General features: G+C 35.4%; 1 protein-coding gene across 6 annotated transcripts in view; it reads right to left on the reverse strand.

Moving 5' to 3' along the window:
* The window catches only part of CNTLN (centlein), a 185,966-nt gene that overhangs the window by 91,145 nt on the left and 74,653 nt on the right, over positions 1–20,168 (reverse strand). For 5 of the 6 annotated variants that reach the window (XM_090130661.1, XM_090130662.1, XM_090130665.1 and 2 more), the window contains 4 exons: positions 16,518–16,691; positions 11,458–11,520; positions 6,504–6,625; positions 3,723–3,848 (listed from right to left, as the gene is read on the reverse strand). In XM_090130661.1, the coding sequence (XP_089986787.1) occupies positions 3,723–3,848; positions 6,504–6,625; positions 11,458–11,520; positions 16,518–16,691 (485 nt within the window). The remainder of the gene's footprint in view (positions 1–3,722; positions 3,849–6,503; positions 6,626–11,457; positions 11,521–16,517; positions 16,692–20,168) is intronic. The other variant, XM_090130664.1, reaches the window with a different exon arrangement.

Consider the following 20,168-nt stretch of genomic DNA (forward strand, 5'->3'; position numbering starts at 1 on the left):
ATTTAAATGAACTATCTAAAAATCTGAGAACTAGACTATACATAAACAGAAGTGTGTGAATTCGCATCTATATATAGATACATATATGTATATACATGTATCTATCTTTCTGTAAAACGATCTGTTCATATTTATTGAAGACATTCGAGTTCCATTTTCCTCATAAGGGACTGTAAAGTATAAATACTTTTTTCTATATTGTAATTTATATACCTGATCATGGAAAGGATACAGGCCATGGCTTTGAAATACATTACATTTTTAATTGCACATTTTAAAACAGTGTGCACATAGCATTCCTTACTAATCAAAAAGTAAAGCATCATAGTAACAAAAGACACACATCCTCTGTCAACATTCACCAATATGTAACTCTGACATTAAGCATTTGCAATTTTATGAAAACAAAAACTTCACATATTTTCAAAAATATGCGTTAAGGTCCTAAAATCCATGTTCTTTAATTTGCATTAGTATCCAACTTGAAAGGGGCAAAGTATATAATAGCTTACATGACAGTCATAGCAATTCCTACCTGTGGTGAGGAGAAATCTTAAAAAAAGGTAGGACCAAACAGAGGGTAGTGAGGGCAACAAAGTCTTTCCACCAATTTCAGAAAGATTCTGAATTAGGTATTACCATAACAGGTGACTTTCCAACTAATTTTTTCCTGACTTATAAACAGATTTCGTAACTTACAAATTGATTGTTTGAAGTCTGCTTATTTCAGAACCTGGGACACACATGAATGATTTTTCCTGCTTTTCCTATACGACTGTTTTCAGAGCAAGATATACATGAATTAAAGACGTTTTGTGTTATTATTCTATCCCTGGAAAGGGTAAAAAAGAAAGAAAGAAAATGTTTACAGGTAAACCAAAGAAAAAAAATCAAATAATAATTCTGGTTTCCTAGCATTAACCCTCTGACTTATTCATAGATATAAATTACATCTAATAATAGAAGAAAGTCTTCACAAACTCTTCTTCAAGTAATTTGTAATTAGATTTCACTTACGTGTGCTCTAAATCAACATTCAGCAGAGTCCATCAAACTGAGCACATCCACAGTAACTGTGAGGTAGCCTGATTTGCCTATATTGCTTCTAATATCACGCATTTAAGTTTTTGGTGCAGCTCTGCAGAACATGCACTGTAGCCACAGAGCTCAAGTAACAACACACATAATGTGAAGAAGCCCTGTGCACAGATCTATAAATACACTAACTGTTGTATTGACTTTTTTAAGAAAGTGAGTTGAGATCTTTTAATGCTGGCTTGTTTTAACAAATTGAAGACTGACTTCATTAGAGACAGACATTTCAAGACAGATAAAAAAGAATACTGAGGAGGATGTCTTCCTTTGTACTCAGCTATCTAGCTATATTGCCAAAAAACACCTGACTCCACATAACAAGTTCACCTTAATTATCACAGTGGTGCACTGGCTTCTCACTAAGTACTGTGAAAAACCAGAATAACTCTCTTTGATTTGAGAATTCCATATTTCAAAGAGGTCAACTGTTTCTTTGCACCACGACATCACAAGCTTCTCAAGACCAGTAATCTCCAGTGTACCAGGCCTAGAACTGTTCCCCATAAAATGTGACTATGCAGGAGCAACAAAGCAGTAGTCCAAATGAATCAACTTTAAGGCACGCAATCTTTAGTTCATAGCTCTGTGTGAAAATGAGTTTCATGTTACTGCTCAAGTTAATGCTGCCTATGGTAAATGTATTGAGTATTGATAGGAGAATTACAAGAGCAATTATACATATAGCAAGAAAATGCTTATTCCTACATAAAACTCAAACAAAAGAAGTAGATATGATAATTTGTTTTGATAATCTTAACATGGCAAAGATGTGACAATTCAGTGACAAGAACAGACACATAACTATAACTGCAAGACAAAAGAATACACTGTGCAGAGCTAATTCCAATACTGAACGTCTGTAGGTCACTCCAAAAGTAATGCCTCCTATTTCTTCCCATGGAAACAGCAGGTATAAAGAACATAATAACACCATTAGTTAGAGGATATTCTCAGCTACAAGACAGTATTTCACAGTGTGGACACCACCATTAGCTACGCATTTTTGCCAGCACTGAACAAGAGCTTGCATGCTGAACTTGTTAAAACCTGCATCAGCAAAGGCAACACAGTGTCGCTGTCACCATTGCTAAAACGTACCTCCCAGCACCTCAGTGGGCTCACATCCACTGTCTGGTCTCTATAACTACGATCTCCATAGTAAGACATTGATGAATGTCAACAAGTGCAAGTTTTTATCATAGAATCATATGAGCCGAAAGAGATCTTTAAAGGTCATCTAAATCGACTTCTCAGCAGGGACATCTACAGCTGGGTCAGGCTGCTGAAGACCCCATCCAGCCTGAGCCCGAATGTCTCCAGGGATGGAGTATCCATCACCTTCTGCATGGAGGAATTCAGTGACACACCCTTGCTTCATAAGCACATCCATGTCAGATGCCAATTTGTCAGATTGTTCCTCTGCTGCCATCTGTTGCACAGCAGCAAACTGAAACAGAATATTCGTGGGAAAGTTCATACTAGCCATACCAGCAACATCACTGACAGTGTGGGCCAATATAAAAAAAAACGGAGGCATTTCTTTTGGAGCAGTGCTCATAATATGCTGAACTATCTCACAAGCATCACAAGGACTTACATACTACAAAACAATTTGCTGCTGTTGAAATTCTGTGACAGCAGCCTTCACGGTATCTTCACAAAATCTGTTTGTATTGTGACCCATTGGGAAAACACATTTTCTTTAGTGCTGACAAAAACAAAGTCTGAATAGAAGTTTCTACAATGTCTTGATTCTTAAAACATACAAAACAAAAAATTGACTTAACGTACAGAAAGTGTTAAATAGCAGCAAAGGGCTAATTATACCATACTAACTTCCTTTTGTCTGGTATAAAAGGACATTTTCTTACTTTGCCTGGTTGAGTATAATAGCCTATGAATTACGAGATCAAAGCAGCAAACTGTATGTTTTCTAAAGTAAGAGTTTCCTTCACCAAGTTTTACACTTACTACAGCTAAAAGAGCTGTGTGAAGGGATCAGCACTAAACCCAAAGGACAGGCTGTGCACAGCAAGAAAGAGAGCAACTCCCTCGTGCTTTCTGCAGGTCACTACCAAGGACCATGTTAGCAGATCCACACCAGACCCTTAACAGGCAGCTCTGCTGCTACCAGTAATTAGCTTGGACAGCTCTGGCTCCAGGAGTAGCAGCAAGGCTACACCATAATGAGCTCAGCTGGGATTAGCAGGACAGGGCAGGGAACCAAGAGAGCTGAGGCATTCTGCATTGCGTATGTATCACAGAGATCAAACAAGGATGGCTGGCTAGGTTATCCCCTCACCACCTCATTCCAAAAATGAAGCACGGCAGTGTGTAAAATACAGGCTAATGAAGAGCGACACCTCCAACAGATGAGAGCCACATTAATTAACACAATCCCTAGATCATGGAATACAGTTTCTGTTAGTGCTAGCAAACTTGTAACTTGTCACTGATTTAAGAGGGAGAAAAGAGCTGATGTTTTCCTTTCTGCTTTTGGCAGAAGATGGTTTTATCTCGGAATTTTGCAAGGAATTCCTTTTATGTGGCCTGCAAGGCACAACCTTCACAAAAAAAAAACAGCAGCATGTTTCTTAATGTAAACACCACTTAAGAGGCAAACTCACTTTTCAATCAATAGTTTTTTGTGTTCCCTTTTGAAAAAAGCCAGTTCATTCCACATAGCAGCAAAATCCTCCTGACAAAGCTGGCAGGCATCTGCACGCTGGTATCTGCCTTTACTGCTTGCAGTCCTGTTTGTGAGTGAAAAGAGGTGGTTCGTTTTTTAAATAACTACATGCTTTAGGACCACTATAATTGAAAAAACACGTTTTCATTCACAGCATACAGATTCTTAACTATAGCATCTATTGAATACTTGATGGATGAATGGAGGCATACGTTCTGTGAAGAATGACACCTTAAATGTATTATAAAAAAGTTCATTAAGTAGTTTGAGACAGAAATCTAACTGGTATGGTAACAAGATACTCTTAACTGAGAGCAGTATCATTTGGGTTTATTCTGTCAGAATTCCTTATAACACTAGTAGGTGAAAGCAAAAGGTGAAACCATCACCAATCTCTTGCAGAAAAAAATGAGAGACACCAGCTCCTAAAATGCCCCTGAAAAGCAGTCTGGAAGTTGTATTAATGCCTGCTCGAATTCAGTTGTTGATCTACTGATTAATTAAAAATAAGGAAAAATAAACATTATTTTAAATATTCATTAATTTCAGACACTCCTGCAATTTGAATTTCTATGTGCATGGAAATAAATTTTCAGCGAATGTCATAACCTCATAAAGCCCCATCATCTTTGCAGTCCCTTATGTCAGTGCAAGTTGTATGTACATTGACAGGTAGATTAGGTCCCATCAGCTGCCGTACAGATAACAAACTCTATCCTACGGAGAATCAGAAAGAATAGGGACCTCCATCACAGAGAGGATCATAAGTATCACGTAAATACTTGATACTGATTTCTTAATGCACAATTTACATTACACCAGCAATATAAACCTTTTTGAGATGTCGAAATAATGGTGTAAGGCATAACAATTGACAGACAGCTTTTATTTGTGACTTGGCTACTCTCCCTTGTCAGCATATTAAAATAAAAAAAAAAAAATCCCTTTCAGTATCATCTTACTTCATGAAATTCTATTCTGATTATAAAAAACAGAAAGCCTAATTCTTAGTTCAACTTAACAAGAGTTTAAAAAAAATCAGATTAACGAATAAAGTCTTCAATACTACACTTTCCACAATATCTACTTTTCCCAGATACCCTCCTGTCACAACACAAGCAGATCTAATTTATTTTGAACAGAAACAGGGGTTGCTCTACTCTCTCCTTTTTTAGTTTGCCATTTTTTTTCTTTTTTCCCTTTCTCATCTGTCCTTTTTTTAAGCTATCAGAACTAGAATTCTCAAAGCTTCACTATATATGAAAATTTGAATTTACCACCTCTAGGCTGAATTTTTTTTCCTTTTAGCTTTGTTGTCTCTGTGAACCATGAATGCCTACTTAGCTTATAGACACAGAAATAAACAACTATCATCCAGAAGGTTTTCAGCTTGCACTGAAATAAAAAAACTCTGAGAGAAGTACAAGATAAAATCCACCCTTTATTCCAACATAAACAAGACCTTTCTGTTCTAATTTAAAAAAAAAAGTACTAGTTATTTGTGCTTCTGTATTTCAAAAGAATCCTCCTGTGCTACCAATGCATATAGCATTACTTTATTTTCATCTAGACTTTTTTTTTCTTTTTAAAAGACAAACCATGCTTAGGAAATGCCACAGTATTAAAAAATGTACTTAAATAAGTCAAAGCATGAAGTATATATGAGGGACAGTTTTCATTCACAGTCAGCCTAGATTCTCTAAATGGTTACTGTCACTTTTGCAGCAGTTTCTGTGACTATTTTTTCTCTGTAGAGATCTCTTAAGTCTGTCTGAAGATGATTCAGGATTGCACTAATTAAGAAAAGAATTATTTCTAGTAAAACACATGGATATACAAAACTGTGGGTGCTTGCTGAAGTCCTACAAAAGGATCCAGGACATCAGGACTCCCTTGAAGTAAGGCCCAAAACCTGTACCTCAGCAGTGTTTAATAACTGAAGTGATAAAAAATGTCTTTATGTTTTTAAATGCAACTGTTTACCAACAATACTAACTCTATGCTAAGGACTTCCCAAAACAAATTTCTCCATAAAATTTTGACTGTTCTGTATAGAATGGTGAATTACAACTAGGATATTGACTATTTAAATTCTGATGTGCTAGAATTTTCACATTCTCTTTTTTATCCACTCATAAAGATATTTTACTGCAATATTTTTATAAAATGATCAGAAATATTTGATTTTATCACCATTTAACATTTGAAAAAATCCTGCTCTTCATGCACATACTCTTTTCTCTCTGTACGAAGGGATATTTTAGGATTATCCTCAGTTAATGCTTGAATCACTAAATGTTTCACACAGAAGCTATTATTTTTTTATTGTTTAATGAAAAAAACTATTTTAAAAAACTGTTTGAAACATAAGGAGCAATTGTTCCATTATAGAAAATTCAAAACATACACAGTCAACAAATTAATCAGCTGGGGAATTAGACAAGCCTAATAAGCAGCCCTAGCAGACCTCTGTCCAGTACTGACTCAGAATGAGATCCTAATAAAATACGTCAAGGTGTCAGCTCAACACATTTTACTCTTGGTTACAACTGTAATTTTTGTCATATAGAGGTACGTCGTGTATTCTGCTTTAACAAAGTCTTGATTACCACATATCAGCTTCTTGTTTGAAATCAAATTCTCTTTTGAATGCCTACATAATAATTTTGTTCAGATTTCTAGTGTAAGGGAAATGTTTTTAATGAGCTATGTAACTTACCTGCTATCATCCTCTTCCCACTGCTTTAATTGCTCTTTTAGTGCTCTGTAGTTGGTCTGTAACATCTGCAGCCTTTCTTTGCGTTTTTCATGGGCTGCTCTTAGCTCATCACTTTCTTGAGTCTGAATAGCGCCAAAAAGAAACAAAATCAGTTTGGCAAAAGGCAAGAGAATTTCAAAGATCTAAAGAAAAAAAAAAAAGTTCTACTTAATTAACTGTTAAAAGCCTAAAAAATCTAAACTTAAATGTAAGGAATTACAGTCTCTGTAAAAATACAGGTTCACTATTTTTCAACTCTAATTTTGAAGACAATTTGTCAAACCTTTTTTTACGTGTTCCTAAAAAATTTTAGAAAACGTCATATCAAAATATCTGTGTTCATCTTGTGAATGTATCAGAGTAACATACCTAAAAATGCGTAGACTGAAAAAATATATATTTCCCTATGAACGACTTTTCTTTCTGTATGGAAAAGTACTGGCCACAATGAAATCCACATTAAAAAAATACCTCAATTTAAATGATATCAAGGTTCCCTTAATTTTTATATATATATATATATATATATGAGCCTGCCATATATATATATATATAAACCCATGCTTTGGCCAATACCCATGCAACAAAAAAAGGAAGATGAACAAAGCTTACAATAATTTTATTAATAAAAAAACTTCTTTTTCACAGAACGGAAAAATAAGATGTGCCTTGAGTCACACAAGAGGATACCATCGTGAAAGTTGGAAGCAATAATTTAAAAATCATTAAAAAATCATGTTTCCATAAGGACAATACTGTGTTCTGAAAATAAATAAATAAATAAATAAATGAAAACACATGCAAAAAAAAAAAAGAACATTAAGAGGAGGACATTCTGTAGTGTGAAGAACGTTGAATTCTGGCCTATAGTAATAAAGAAGTTACCAGACAACATCCAGTGGTAAAAACCATTCTCATTGCTGCATTTTCAATTCAGTAAGTATTCTGCTTGTACACTGACTACTGAACAAGCTCTTTAAGATCTTTGTAAGTTACAATACTTTATTTATATGCATTATATGCGTGCTTGTATGCATAATATAAGCAAGGAAGGCTTTCAGTATTAGCCCATAAATAACACAGACTGACATGCAATAAGAATTAAACCCCAGTATAAAAAAATGTTAAGGGGTTCTAAGAAGTGCTAACTACAAGATACTTAGACTAAATATAGTTTCTGAAATACTGCCCAGTTTTCATGACACATTATAAGAGCTGAAAAAACATTAGCCAAAAAAAATCAGCTGAAATTTCGTATGCTGCTATTTATGTAATAAGATTGCTTGATATTGCTAGTGAAAAATCAATCAAGTTTGGTAAGACACTGCAAAGTAGTATCTTCAATATAAAACCTATTCAGCATAAAGCCCATAAGTATTAAATGTAAAGTTTATTAGTGTCAGTGCGTTTTCAAAGGTGTAACTAAGAGCAGACCATGGCCTCCTCTATTGATAAATCTAATTTTTTCATTATTGCTTACCTGTTTTATTATCCATTCCCTTACAGTTACTACCTTGTCAATTGCTCTGTTCTTGCCAAGGAAAAAATTAGAGAAATAATTGTCCTAATCACTTTGTTTTATTAACGCATTAATCACTTCAGAACTTTAAATTTACTCTGTTATTTCCATAAGCCCAGTTTAGCTCCACCTTCCCCTAATTTAGTTATATTTTGTAATAACTAAGCTGTCTTGTATATAGTTTTCTGTGTAGTGATGGAAATGGGATGGAGCAACCACCTCCAGCAGTGGATCTCCACATTATTCTCCACCTCTCCATAGCCATGCTGTAATACTTCATGTCACACACTGACAGGTAAAATCCAATCTGCAACAGGAACTACTCATCCACCACTGAAATTCATCCTGTTATTATCACAGCTAAGTTTAACAGTGTTCCTTCTCACACAATCATGTATTAAGTTTCCCCTACAGACTAGTCTACATGTTTTGGTCCAATAATCTACAAAACTTTTGAACTTTAATCAAAAAGAATGAGAAAATTTAAAGTGAAGTTCTCTTGCTTTTTTTAGTGACTTTCCCTGAAAAGTCAGGGATGTCTTCTTTAGATTATGCCAGAGATCACAGCTTCCAACAACCAAACTCCCTCACTTCTTAAAGACAACCATATACTTTGTGGGCACCAGCTTAAGTACCAGCTTGATAATATGTCACTCAAAATTCATTAAAACACTTTTATTTGCTTTGACACTGTCTTTCCTATAGAAAAGTGAAATACAGGATGCTATGTTACTTTCTAATATGTCTTGGTACTCAGAAATGAAGTAGATTCTGTATCAAAACTACAGACACTGAAGTTATAAGAACTTACACATTTCTCTTGTCTATATTACTAGTAATTACAGTAAAAGTTAAAGTTCCCTGGCTAGAACTGAGTCAGCTGATGAGAACTGGAAAATCCTGGTATGGGACCTTCCTTTTTCTGCTTTTTTTAATACTGACTGGGGCATCAATTGTACCCATGGCTGAAAAAAAACATAAATAAAGCTATTCAAATCCCTTTTATTTATTTATTTATTTTGGGCTAATGTCCCAAATATACAATGCCAATAAAATTACTTTGATGCTGTTCTCACCTTATTAGTTGCCATGCTGGCAATGGCCTAATTGAATTCTGTATGTTGTGACATAAGAGATCTCAATACACTGACCCATGCCACCACAGCTTTTTCAATTAATGAATATTACAAAAGAAGTGAACCAACGTGGCTACAAATATTAAAGGAGCTCATATTGTCAGTTTCATGGGTAAATATAAGAGTTAGCTTTTAAGGACTTCATGGATTAGAGAAATGATGAGGGGAGATCCCACACTTATAATATATGTAGGTTGCTCTGAAAGTAATGCCTCCTCTTTATTTCCATGGAAAATACAAAGGATACAAAAAGTGCAGTAATACAAGTTGATAGAGCAAATTCTCAGCTACAAGACACTGTTTTTCAACATAGGCACTGGTATGCATTTTTGCCTAGCAATGAACAAGAGCCTGTATGCCATGCTTGTAAAAATCTGCACAGTGGTCTGGAATGTGGCTTGCATGAGAGCACATTGCTATTGCCATTGCTGAAACACATTACCTACCACCTCACTGTGTTCACATCCACATCCATTTTGTCTCCAGAAACATTCAGTGTGCCAATGAATGTCAATGGCTGCCATTTTTTCTGCATAGAGAAACTCACTGACACACCATCGCTTCAGATGCCCTTCCATGACAGGCACCACTCTGTCAAGAGTGCCCCTCTGCCACCATCTGTCACATCTGTCACACACAACAAAATGTAATGTAAATTGTTAGGAAGGTTCAGCCTCTACTGCCATACCACCAGCTCCCACCTCTAATGTCACGAGTCAACAGAATAACACAGAAGGCATTACTTTCAGAGCAGCCCTCATATAGGCTGCAGATTCTGAAGCTATGCTTCAGGAATAAACAGAAGAAACAGCAAAAGCAGTAAGGCAAGTATGATAACTGATCTGTGTTATGAGGCCATGAGCAAAGAATAACAGTATTTCCTCTTCTACATTTGCTTAGAAATTCAGAGTGTTTCTTTTCACTTCTCCTTCCAGAAGAAACCCCCAAGCAGCTTGGGACTTTGCATTACTCAGAGCAACAATCATACACTGATGTGCTAGTTTTTGCAGCAGAGGGTGGAACAACTTTAGTACACACCACTACAATCATCTGTAGTAACTGCCAGGCCAACATGGAGTAACAACCACAATGCCTGTCAAAGGTAAGTTCTCAGGCACAGTTGATAAGACCTGCATCTCCCAACCGAGAGAAACAATACAAAATTAATCTTTTGCATCCCCAGGAACAAGGAGCAAGACAGAATGAAAGACCTACTTAAATCCAAATCATCGTTCCTATTCATATACTGCGTGTGTAGCATGACAAACTGCCACTTGTGATAAAATACAATTGCTACTCACATTCTTTTGTAAAATCGACCTATCAAATAGGAGCACAAGGAAGGAACTCTGGAATATGCCCTGCAGGACTGCATGAATTTTTACACTTGATATAATCAGTACTACATACAACCAGTACCATTTTAAGATATATTACTGATCAACAGAAAACAAAAAAGGAACAGAAGGAGAGAATGAACTGTAAACGATTGTAAATGTTTATGAAAATATGACTCAGAGTTTGAGTTTTGGTTTTGTTTGATTGCTTTGAGAGGCATTCGGAAGTGCAACAAGAAACTAATAGGTCATTTTGAATGTTGCCATTTTCTTCCTCAAGAAAAGCAAACAAACAAATAAACAAACAAAAGCCTAGAAAATTGGCAATTGTAATATATGCTCAGTGAAGCCTTTCTACCAACTAGGTTTTTTTAGTTTTATTTCACTTTACAGTATCCGTTCGAACAACCTCTTCTGAGGCGTAACTTTTAAGAGTACAAGGGGTAACATCTGTTCCAAGTAATTGACTTCAGAATTTAAAATATTGGCTTCACTGTACGATAAAATATTTTCTTTGTACTTTGTGCTTCATTTTACTTCTATATGAATACATGAATTTCCCGGAATGCATATTCTCAAAAACAAAATTTGAAAAAGGATGTATTCTTGATAACATAGCTTGAAATTCAGGCTGTCACAGGATGGTAGGAGATTCTTTGCAGTAAAGAAAAAAAGGCAAACTAATGGAGAATGTGCTCTTATGCTAAAAGTCCAAAACAATATAAACATAAAAAAATCTGCATTTTGCAGTTTTTAAATGCTTGTTTATGTTGGTATATCTTTATCTATGCAAGCTTAAAACTGGAGGATGTCTTACTGTAGTGTTGCTCTTTTTGTTTTTATTTTTTTTTAAGCGTTCACCTTTAGCTTTAGGTCTTCTCTAAGTTTTCACTCATCCTTTCGGCTATTTTAAGTTTCCTTACCTCCTCTGACTTTCTAAAAGAGCTCTTCGGGGACAGAGACCTTGAACGTTTCACAGGTGGTTCCTGGAGAATAAAACAAGGACATGGTTGAACTAGTTGGAACACCGGATTATAAAAGACATGCAGAATTAAAGAAGAAGTAATTTTGAATACTAATAATGAATTATAAAAAAAAAAAAATCTGCATGGAATACCAGAGAAATAACAAGCAGAATTACCACAGCGCTACCACTAAAGGTTTCTCTGTGACTCGTTAATGAGAATATTCATTTACATTTACATTGTTTCTTTCAGAATAATGATGTCCCATTAGGGAAGACTAAAGGGTTATAGACTCAGAAATGCAAGAAACCTCATTACAAAGGAGGGGATAGAGGCTGGTCTAATTGCTCTATAAGGGTCCAAGGTTACACTTGATAGGACAACCAGAAACAAGAGGGAAAGGATTTTTTTCCCTTTGAAATAGTTTAACACACTGTGAAGTTGAAGGAACAATATGCTTGAGGAATATAAATACAACAGACAGTAGATCTTACACCATAATGACCATATGGTCATTAACTATAATGTGACTAACTAGAGACAAGAATATGTGTTTATATTATGTACAGCTTCATATAGCAATCTGGAGAAAGAATATGTGAAAGTAACACTTAAACTGGGCAGCTTTCTTGATCATTCTGTGTCATAAGTCCTAACTGCAAAGAAAGACAGACCTCATAAAATTAGACTTTCTGATTTTCGGAATAACTTTGGTAAAGGACAGGGAAACATTAATACACAATTAGCAACTCTGAGATAAAACACAATTACAAAAATGAATAAAGTAAAACAAAAAAATAATATTAATTGTAATTAGTGATGCTGCATGCTTCCATTTTCACTGTAAAATAATTGATTTAGAGAAATACTGCTTATTCTTGACAGTTCTTTTATGTAACAGAAGAAACCAGAAAGAATTATTAATGAACATTTACAAGTGTATTTCTAAATGTATGGTTTTATATACAGTATAACACTGTACTAAGAATAGGTCTCCTTGAAATAGGAAGATTACTATTTTTTTTTCCTAATATTCTGGTAGAGATATTGAAAAGTTCCCTTCCATTAATAACTGCTGATATTAGTCATCAATGCTTTTAACATTGCATTGAATGAGATCAATCCCTCTGAGATATCTGAAGCACAATATCTCAAGATCAACATACAAAAATCCTACTCACCTTCAAAGTCCCAAATTTCTTGAATAAAGTCAATACCTTAATAGAACTACCCAATTCCTAATCACTGCATATTCATATAACTCCCTAAAAAAATGAAGCGCATCATTTTTGAAGAAATGGTAAATTAATTCCTAGATAAACTTTACACTTTCCAAGAAGACTTGGAAAATCCATGATTTTTCTAAAATCAGGAAAAAATGGTCAAAGTGTTGCATCCACCGCCGAAGATGAAAACAAAACAAAACAAAAAGATGTGGACCAGCCATCACCAAGGGAAATCAGGTAGTGAAACTGTAAGGTGGAATGGAGAAAATGCAAAAAATGTAGGAAAAAGTTAGATTTATAGATTTGCTGCTTTAATCAAAGGTGATCAGATACAATGAGCAGTAATAGTTTAATATAAAAGATTTTCTAAATAGCTACCTAGGACTGTGCTGTGAATCTTTTCTACAACTGACATATAGGGCCAAGTTATGGAAAATAATAGAAAAAATTCTAAGTATTGAGAGGCATTGAAATACAGTGTTGTGAGTATAAGCAGCACTGGTGATGAGCACTGAGAAATATGCTATTCTTTTAGCACATTTTTACCTGCTTAGGTACAGATCTTTGGAGAGAAGGAAATGTGTCTTGGCTTTGCAGCTGCACATAGCCTGTCCAAAGGCAATCTTTGTTCAAAAGAAGGAATTTAATTTTCCTACCAAGACAGAAGAGACTGTGTAGTAAAGTGCACTGAAATTTGATTGCCTGAGGCTGCTGCAAAACTCAATTTGGAAGATGGCATCTGTAATTCTCTTATCACAACTGAAAACTTTGCTGCCACCATCAAGCTTAGGCATATAATTTTTAATTTCATCTTCAAACACTGCAGTAAATTTAGACATCTGTATTAGAAAAATGCCCAGCTTTTCATATGTGTTAAATATTTTCTAAATGTCTAGTAGTACCAAAAAGTCCAGTTTTATGAGCAAAGAACAGTCAGTTCAAGTCAGTCAAGAGTACCAACAGAAAACTTTCTAATGATCTTAAATCACACTTATAAAAGACTAAAGCAAATAGCAGACAAACAGAAACAACAAGACTTGTAATATTAACAGATATGAAACTAGGTGGAGGAAGATGTATTGTGAAGAAATGGCTGATAAGTGAATGTACCTAATACACATTAAATGACAACAGAGGTAGTACAGGAAGCACAAAAAGCAAAGTTGTCTCTTTTTAAACAATTTCCTGTTACCAGCCTGTACCATGAAAGACAGTGAGGAGAAGACCAGGAAAATCATGATCTTGAATTCAACAAATTATGTGTCACAGTCATAAGGCAAGCCTGATAAATAAAACAAAATATAATAAAATAAAAACAATAACAAGAAAAAACAACAGCCACAATAACAAAAAAAAATACCAGGGAAGTTCACAGAACAGGCAAGGTTGGAAGGGACCTCAAGGATCATGAATCTCCAACACCCTGCCACATGCAGGACCACCAACCTCCTCATTTAATGCTAGACCAGGCTGCCCAGGGCCCCATCCAGTCTGGCCATGAACACCTCCAGGGATGGACGGGGCATCCACAACCTCTCTGGGCAGCCTGTTCCAGCACCTCATCACTCTTCTGTAAAGAATTTCCCCGACATCCAACCTGAATCTCCCCTCCCTCAACTTAAAACCGTTTCCTCTTGTCCTGCAGTTATCTACCCTTTCAAAGAGTTGATTCCCCTCCTGTTTGTAGGCTCCTTTTAGGTACTGAAAGGCTGCAATGAGGTCACCCCGCAGCCTTCTTTTCTCCAGGCTGAACAAGCCCAGCTCCCTCAGCCTGTCTTCATAGGGGAGGTGCTCCAGTCCCCTGATCATCTTCATGGGAAATGTCTTGGAAAACTTTTCTGAAACAATACAGATCAGATCAATGTCTGCTGCCAAGCTCTGAAGGCAGTGGGCAGAAACTTTAATATATTTCATCAATTGAAAAAAAAAATGAGAAACAGTGTTGAAGGTGAGCCACAGGCTGACAGAGCACAAGATGCAGTTTTTTTAGAAGAATAATGTCTAATTCTTGATTACCAATGTTTCAACAGGAACATGAGTTAATTTCTGCATTTTAAAAGATATATTGTAACTTGAAATTATATAAATACTAAGAGGAATGCTGTAGAACACATATTAGTACAACCGATTACAACTCCCATTTCTCACAGAAGCTTTAGATCAGAAAAAGTGAACAGACTAGGGCTGTGTTACTGAATCAGCCTGGAAGAATAAGGATGACTGATTAATATGGTTACAGATATCACAACTCACTAAGTTATAAAGTTTTAGCTTCCATAGCTCTAGAAAGATCAAGCAACTGACTTTTAACTCTTTACAGAAAACAGTATGTCACTATACCACTTTTCATAGAAACTGGATTGTGTGGGTTACAGTTGCCACTAAGTATGCACTTAATAGCATCAAAAAACCCAACAGTCATGTTCAATTCAAAGATCTATAACCACAGTATCATCTGTGCTGCAAAGCTGGTTTTATTACTCTGTATCACTGCAGGTATGAGATTTGGATTTCTGCAGTTCCCAATAATTTGTGCTGGCCCATGCACGCATACATATCCATGCACTCTGCAGAATCAAACAGGTTGAGGTATACGGTTACATGGCTCCACATCTCAATTTATCACACTGGCAGCAAGTTTCTGTTTTGTTCCAAAGGCCTTCTTTTTAAGATTTTTTCCAATTACCTGTAATGGAAAGATTCCATAGCACTGGGACACCAGCAAAAATAGCAATATTCACTTGTATTTTCAATGTATATTCTGTGATCCTAAAGCCAGAATGTCATTTTGCCTAAATATGAAGGCTTTTTAGTCTTATTTCCCAAAAGTTTAAAAAGGGATTGTGCAAACAAATGAAAAAGTGTACATATCAAAAAATTCAAATAATACTAAAAAAGCACAACTGGATCTACATAGGCTCACTTCAGAGCGTAACTGAACACTGTATCGGGAATAAACCAAAATGGCACTTTTCTCCCCCTGCTGCATCCTGGGCTCCGCTTCACTCCGGCACTGCTGCTTTCTCTTTACCTCTGGACAAGCAACATGAAAGGGAAGGCAAGCAGGACTGTGGTCCACCCTTGCAGACTAGTTTCACCACACAGAAACATGTTCCTATTTGCTTCCACGCTCTAGAAACCTATTTCAAGTTTTCCATATTCTACACAATCACAATTTAAAATTTACATTGGAAGGGAACTGAACACACTCACAAACATAACGACATAGGCTCACTGCATAAATCAAATTAAGTCACAGAATTATTTACAGATCCATTTAATTAGCTGCAGTTTACAGATGTTACTGTTATCCAGTGCCTAAATTAATGATAGGTTATCACCAAAGGGGCAGACCAGCACTACAGAGAATAAAGTTAAAGAATTTCAAATTGACATAATTGTGATTTTTTATAGATAAAAAATGCTATGTCATACTATAAAAATGAATTTGGAAAAAAAGAATGTTTCATTTATAAAAGCATAACTGTTTAAGTTTCTCTCATTTTCCGTCGAGGAAAAGATGGTCATTCAGATAAATACAACAAAATACTTGATAAATATTCATTTTAACAAACCTACAAAGACTTGAGCCTCCAAATATCCCATTTAATTAAGAATCCCTTATTTAGTATTTAACAAGGTAAAACTTTCTACTCCCAACAGCTACTCTAACAAGTCTTTGGCAGATAACACAAAAACCACTCAAACAAGCTCCAGAATTGTAAGTATCAACAGATATTACAATTATTATCTGGACACTTGAACAAAACACTAGACAATAAACTATCCTACCTCATGCTTTCTTCCAGTCCTTACGTTGCAGATTTTCAGAGTGTCTGTAGTGAACAAATTATGTTCCACGAGGTTAAGACTTGCTTTTTTCAATTTTTCCTTTAAAAGCTCAATTTCAGATTTTTGCATGGTGATAAGACACTCCAGCTCCCCTAAAGAAGGCTGCTGAAATTCCTAAAAAATGGTAGTGTTGATAAGTTACATTAGTAACAATAAAATCAGAAGCACAGTATACCACTTAGATTAAAAAAAAAAAACATTAATTAGTTCTGTAAAGACTTTTTTAGTTAGAAAGTGCTTCGGAAAAGCACATTTTTAATGTAAATCTACAGCCATAATGCCGATATACTCAGCACAAGTGCTGTAGTCAAACTCAAGACTTAAAATGGCAATCCAAGATCTCAGTGTTACTCAAGGCAGATAAGTGATTTCATGAAGCCATTAAATTCCAGGACCTTTCCCACCTAACAGTGACTTTCTATTAGTTCTTTGGTACAGTACCACATACTGTCACACTCTACTCACCTCCAGCCTTTTATAATACCTTTTAAGATCAACAGGTATTTTCAGTGATTTCAGATATCTTTTAAAGAACACCTTTTGATGTCCAATGGTGGGCTCATGTGAGTATGACAAAGAGTGCTCACGTTACAGTGCTTGGTATGTCACTCCTCCGCTGAGTTTTCTTTACTACCTGTGATTATACTCACCCTCTCACAATCACAAGGCAAAACACTGGTAGCTCAGTACAAACAACCGTTATTTGTATGTTGTCTAAAGCGATCACAAAGGGAAATGCATTAGCTCAAACCTCCTTCACAGTGCTTTAAGGCTGGGGACAGACATTCACCTTGCTAACACAGCTGTGCTGGGCAAAGATAATAGAATTCCCAGATGGTCAACACAATCAGGCAGCTGGAGGCTAGCACCCCAACACCTCTGCTGAAAGAAAGGACGATGCAAACTCCCTCCTTACTTGTTTGCAGGAATAGAAGGACAGATTACTAAAAAAAAATCAGTGCAAGTGCCTTGAGCTGACACACTTGATGCTGTACTGCGCTGACTAGGAAAAACTCACTGCCAATCATGCTCTAACAGCAAAGACATCAGCCATTAAACAGAGTCCTTGAATCAAAAAAGTCAGAACCAGAAAACTATCTTCTCAGGACATTATAGTTTTATAATACACACACTTCCACTAAATAGTCAGATTCTGGCAACCAGACTTACTTGCAACTGTTTGAACATATTCTGAAGACAAATACTCATTTCACTAGAGAAGAAAGTGTATTAGGTACAATTCTCAGCTGTTCTTACTCTCTCAAATACAGGAATTCCCTACATAATAAAAATAAGGTATATTGACAAAAATCAGAAAAGGTAGCATAAAAAGAAGGCTAAGGAAATCAAACAATTTCCAAATTCAGGCCAATCAAAGGAGAAATGGGAGGTCTGAAAAAAAATCACACCGTTACCAAACTGTTACCTAGTATGCTTAATATTTGATGGAAACAGAGTAAAAGGCATATCTATATGATTTATTGCTATGCATAAAATAAAACTTTTCATAGTAACTATGCAAACCCAGTTTCTACACATAAACCTCTAATTAGAATTACCAAGCATTTATTTCATCAAAATCATAACTCTTTATATAGAAACAAGCACAAAAAAGTTGTCAATGCTTTGCTGACTGTTCTGTAAATAATTTGTTACATACTTTGCATAATTTAGGCCATATGTAGTTGCAAACATGTCATTCCAACCTATATTATCTGCAAAAGGCCAAGTCTATATCCAAAAGAAAAAAACTACATGACAGAAAAAATTGAAGTAAAATAGAAAAATGACCAGAGAAGTCATGCATATTAAAAGATAACTGGGATTTTGCTCATGTAACCAAAACTTCAGTATTATATATAATGTTGGGGGAAAGTAAACATCTTAGAGAATGAAAACAATGCCAGAAGGGAAATTTATTTGTATTTCTTGATATTTTAAAGTGAAATAGGCACCTTCTGTAATTTTATTATTTATCAGCCACAAAAAAAAAAAAAGACAATAATTCTATGTGTAACACAAGTACAGTTACATTAATAACTAAAGCAGAACGACAGGCTTGATCTCTTACAGCCATTTTCATTCATGTTGCCAAGAACTACATTTTATAAAAGTCTAAAACTATTAAATATTGCTGACTTTTGAGCTATGAGAATTAAAATAATTTAGCTAATGGTTAACTTCATACTGTTTGACTACTTTTTAATTTCCTCTAACAAAAACAAAATGTACAGTTTTGTGAAATGCAATTCCATTTAAGAGCCACAGAACATATCAAATCCTTGCTTCTATTTGTAAATGAAGTCTTGCAACTGACTTTAACCCTGTTCCTCTCCTGCTTTTATTCTTGGTTTAGTTTGATTTGTTTTTGTCTACTCACTTCTTCCAAAAGATATTTCTTGAAATTACTGTGCAGTGATACTTATTTGAAATTGAAAAACCATGAAAGCACAGTTTCTAGTAAAATTCCTACAACAGCCTTTGTGCACACGCATACTTAATTCTTAGGAAACGAAAAACAATTTTTAAAAAGTCTTAGACTTTAACTCAGGCCTCCAAAATGTCCATGTTTTTATCCTCAACATTTTCATCAGAACACTGTTAACAACACAGAAATTACTACACAGCTTGGGACTATTACATCATCAAAGCCTGCTCATTTTTTTAGTATGTACGTCAACTATGAATGCACACTGTAAACTAAGATGAACTATTTGTAAAATTGAGGCTTCTTCTGTTGAATTTTTGACATTTTCCTCACCTTCTGATAAATATTCTACATTTTCTAGCCTATAGGACCTCATTTACTTAAATATGATGGGAATTTTTAAATACAGTTTTTTAAAATGAGAAAAGAAATAGATGAAATTTCTTCCTCTGATCTTTTGTTTCAGATTCATTCCCATTTAACTTTATGTTACTAAAGATTTGCGTTCTGAGTATCACTGCTTCAGAGAAAAAAGAAAAGTCAACAAAACCAAATTCTTTAGTGAAACAATTTTGCTATTATGAGAATCTCAATTTCTTCTGTATAAAACATGATCTGAACAACCTAGAGTTCCAAGACTTACAAATGAGGAAAGGACTGCAATTTGAAAAGCTATCTTGTATTTGCTTGCTTATTCATTTTCAAGTTTTACTTGTGAATGCTTGTTTGTCTACATATATTGCTCAGACTAGAGGAAACACGTTTGCCAGAATACTCAACTAGGAAACAGCATTTTAGATCTAAAGGTAACTAATTGTCTAACACCCATACAACCATGGTATTTTTTCTATCACATTCCAGGAATCAGACGCCATTTGCCACAAGATGCAGGAAAATCCCAGAAGCACTTTATGTAAGAGAAATAATCATCACTTCCCAGGTTTCCTCTTATTCTGTTACTAAGTAAGCTATCAGGGCAGCTGAGTCAGAAGAAATGCTCGGCTTCCTTTGGTAGCTCCTTCTTTTCACACCCTGGAAATTCAGTCATCTCTGCAGCACCTGCCTATCTCTTGCTGTGACACGTACTTCTACAATGGGTACCACCAGTGAACTTTTGCAGAGCAACTCAACCAACCTGGATCTTGATTCCAGGCACAGCTGTG

This window comes from Phasianus colchicus, chromosome Z, assembly GCF_987193195.1.
Source record: "Phasianus colchicus chromosome Z, bPhaCol1.hap1.1, whole genome shotgun sequence".
Classification (NCBI taxonomy): Eukaryota; Metazoa; Chordata; class Aves; order Galliformes; family Phasianidae; genus Phasianus; species Phasianus colchicus.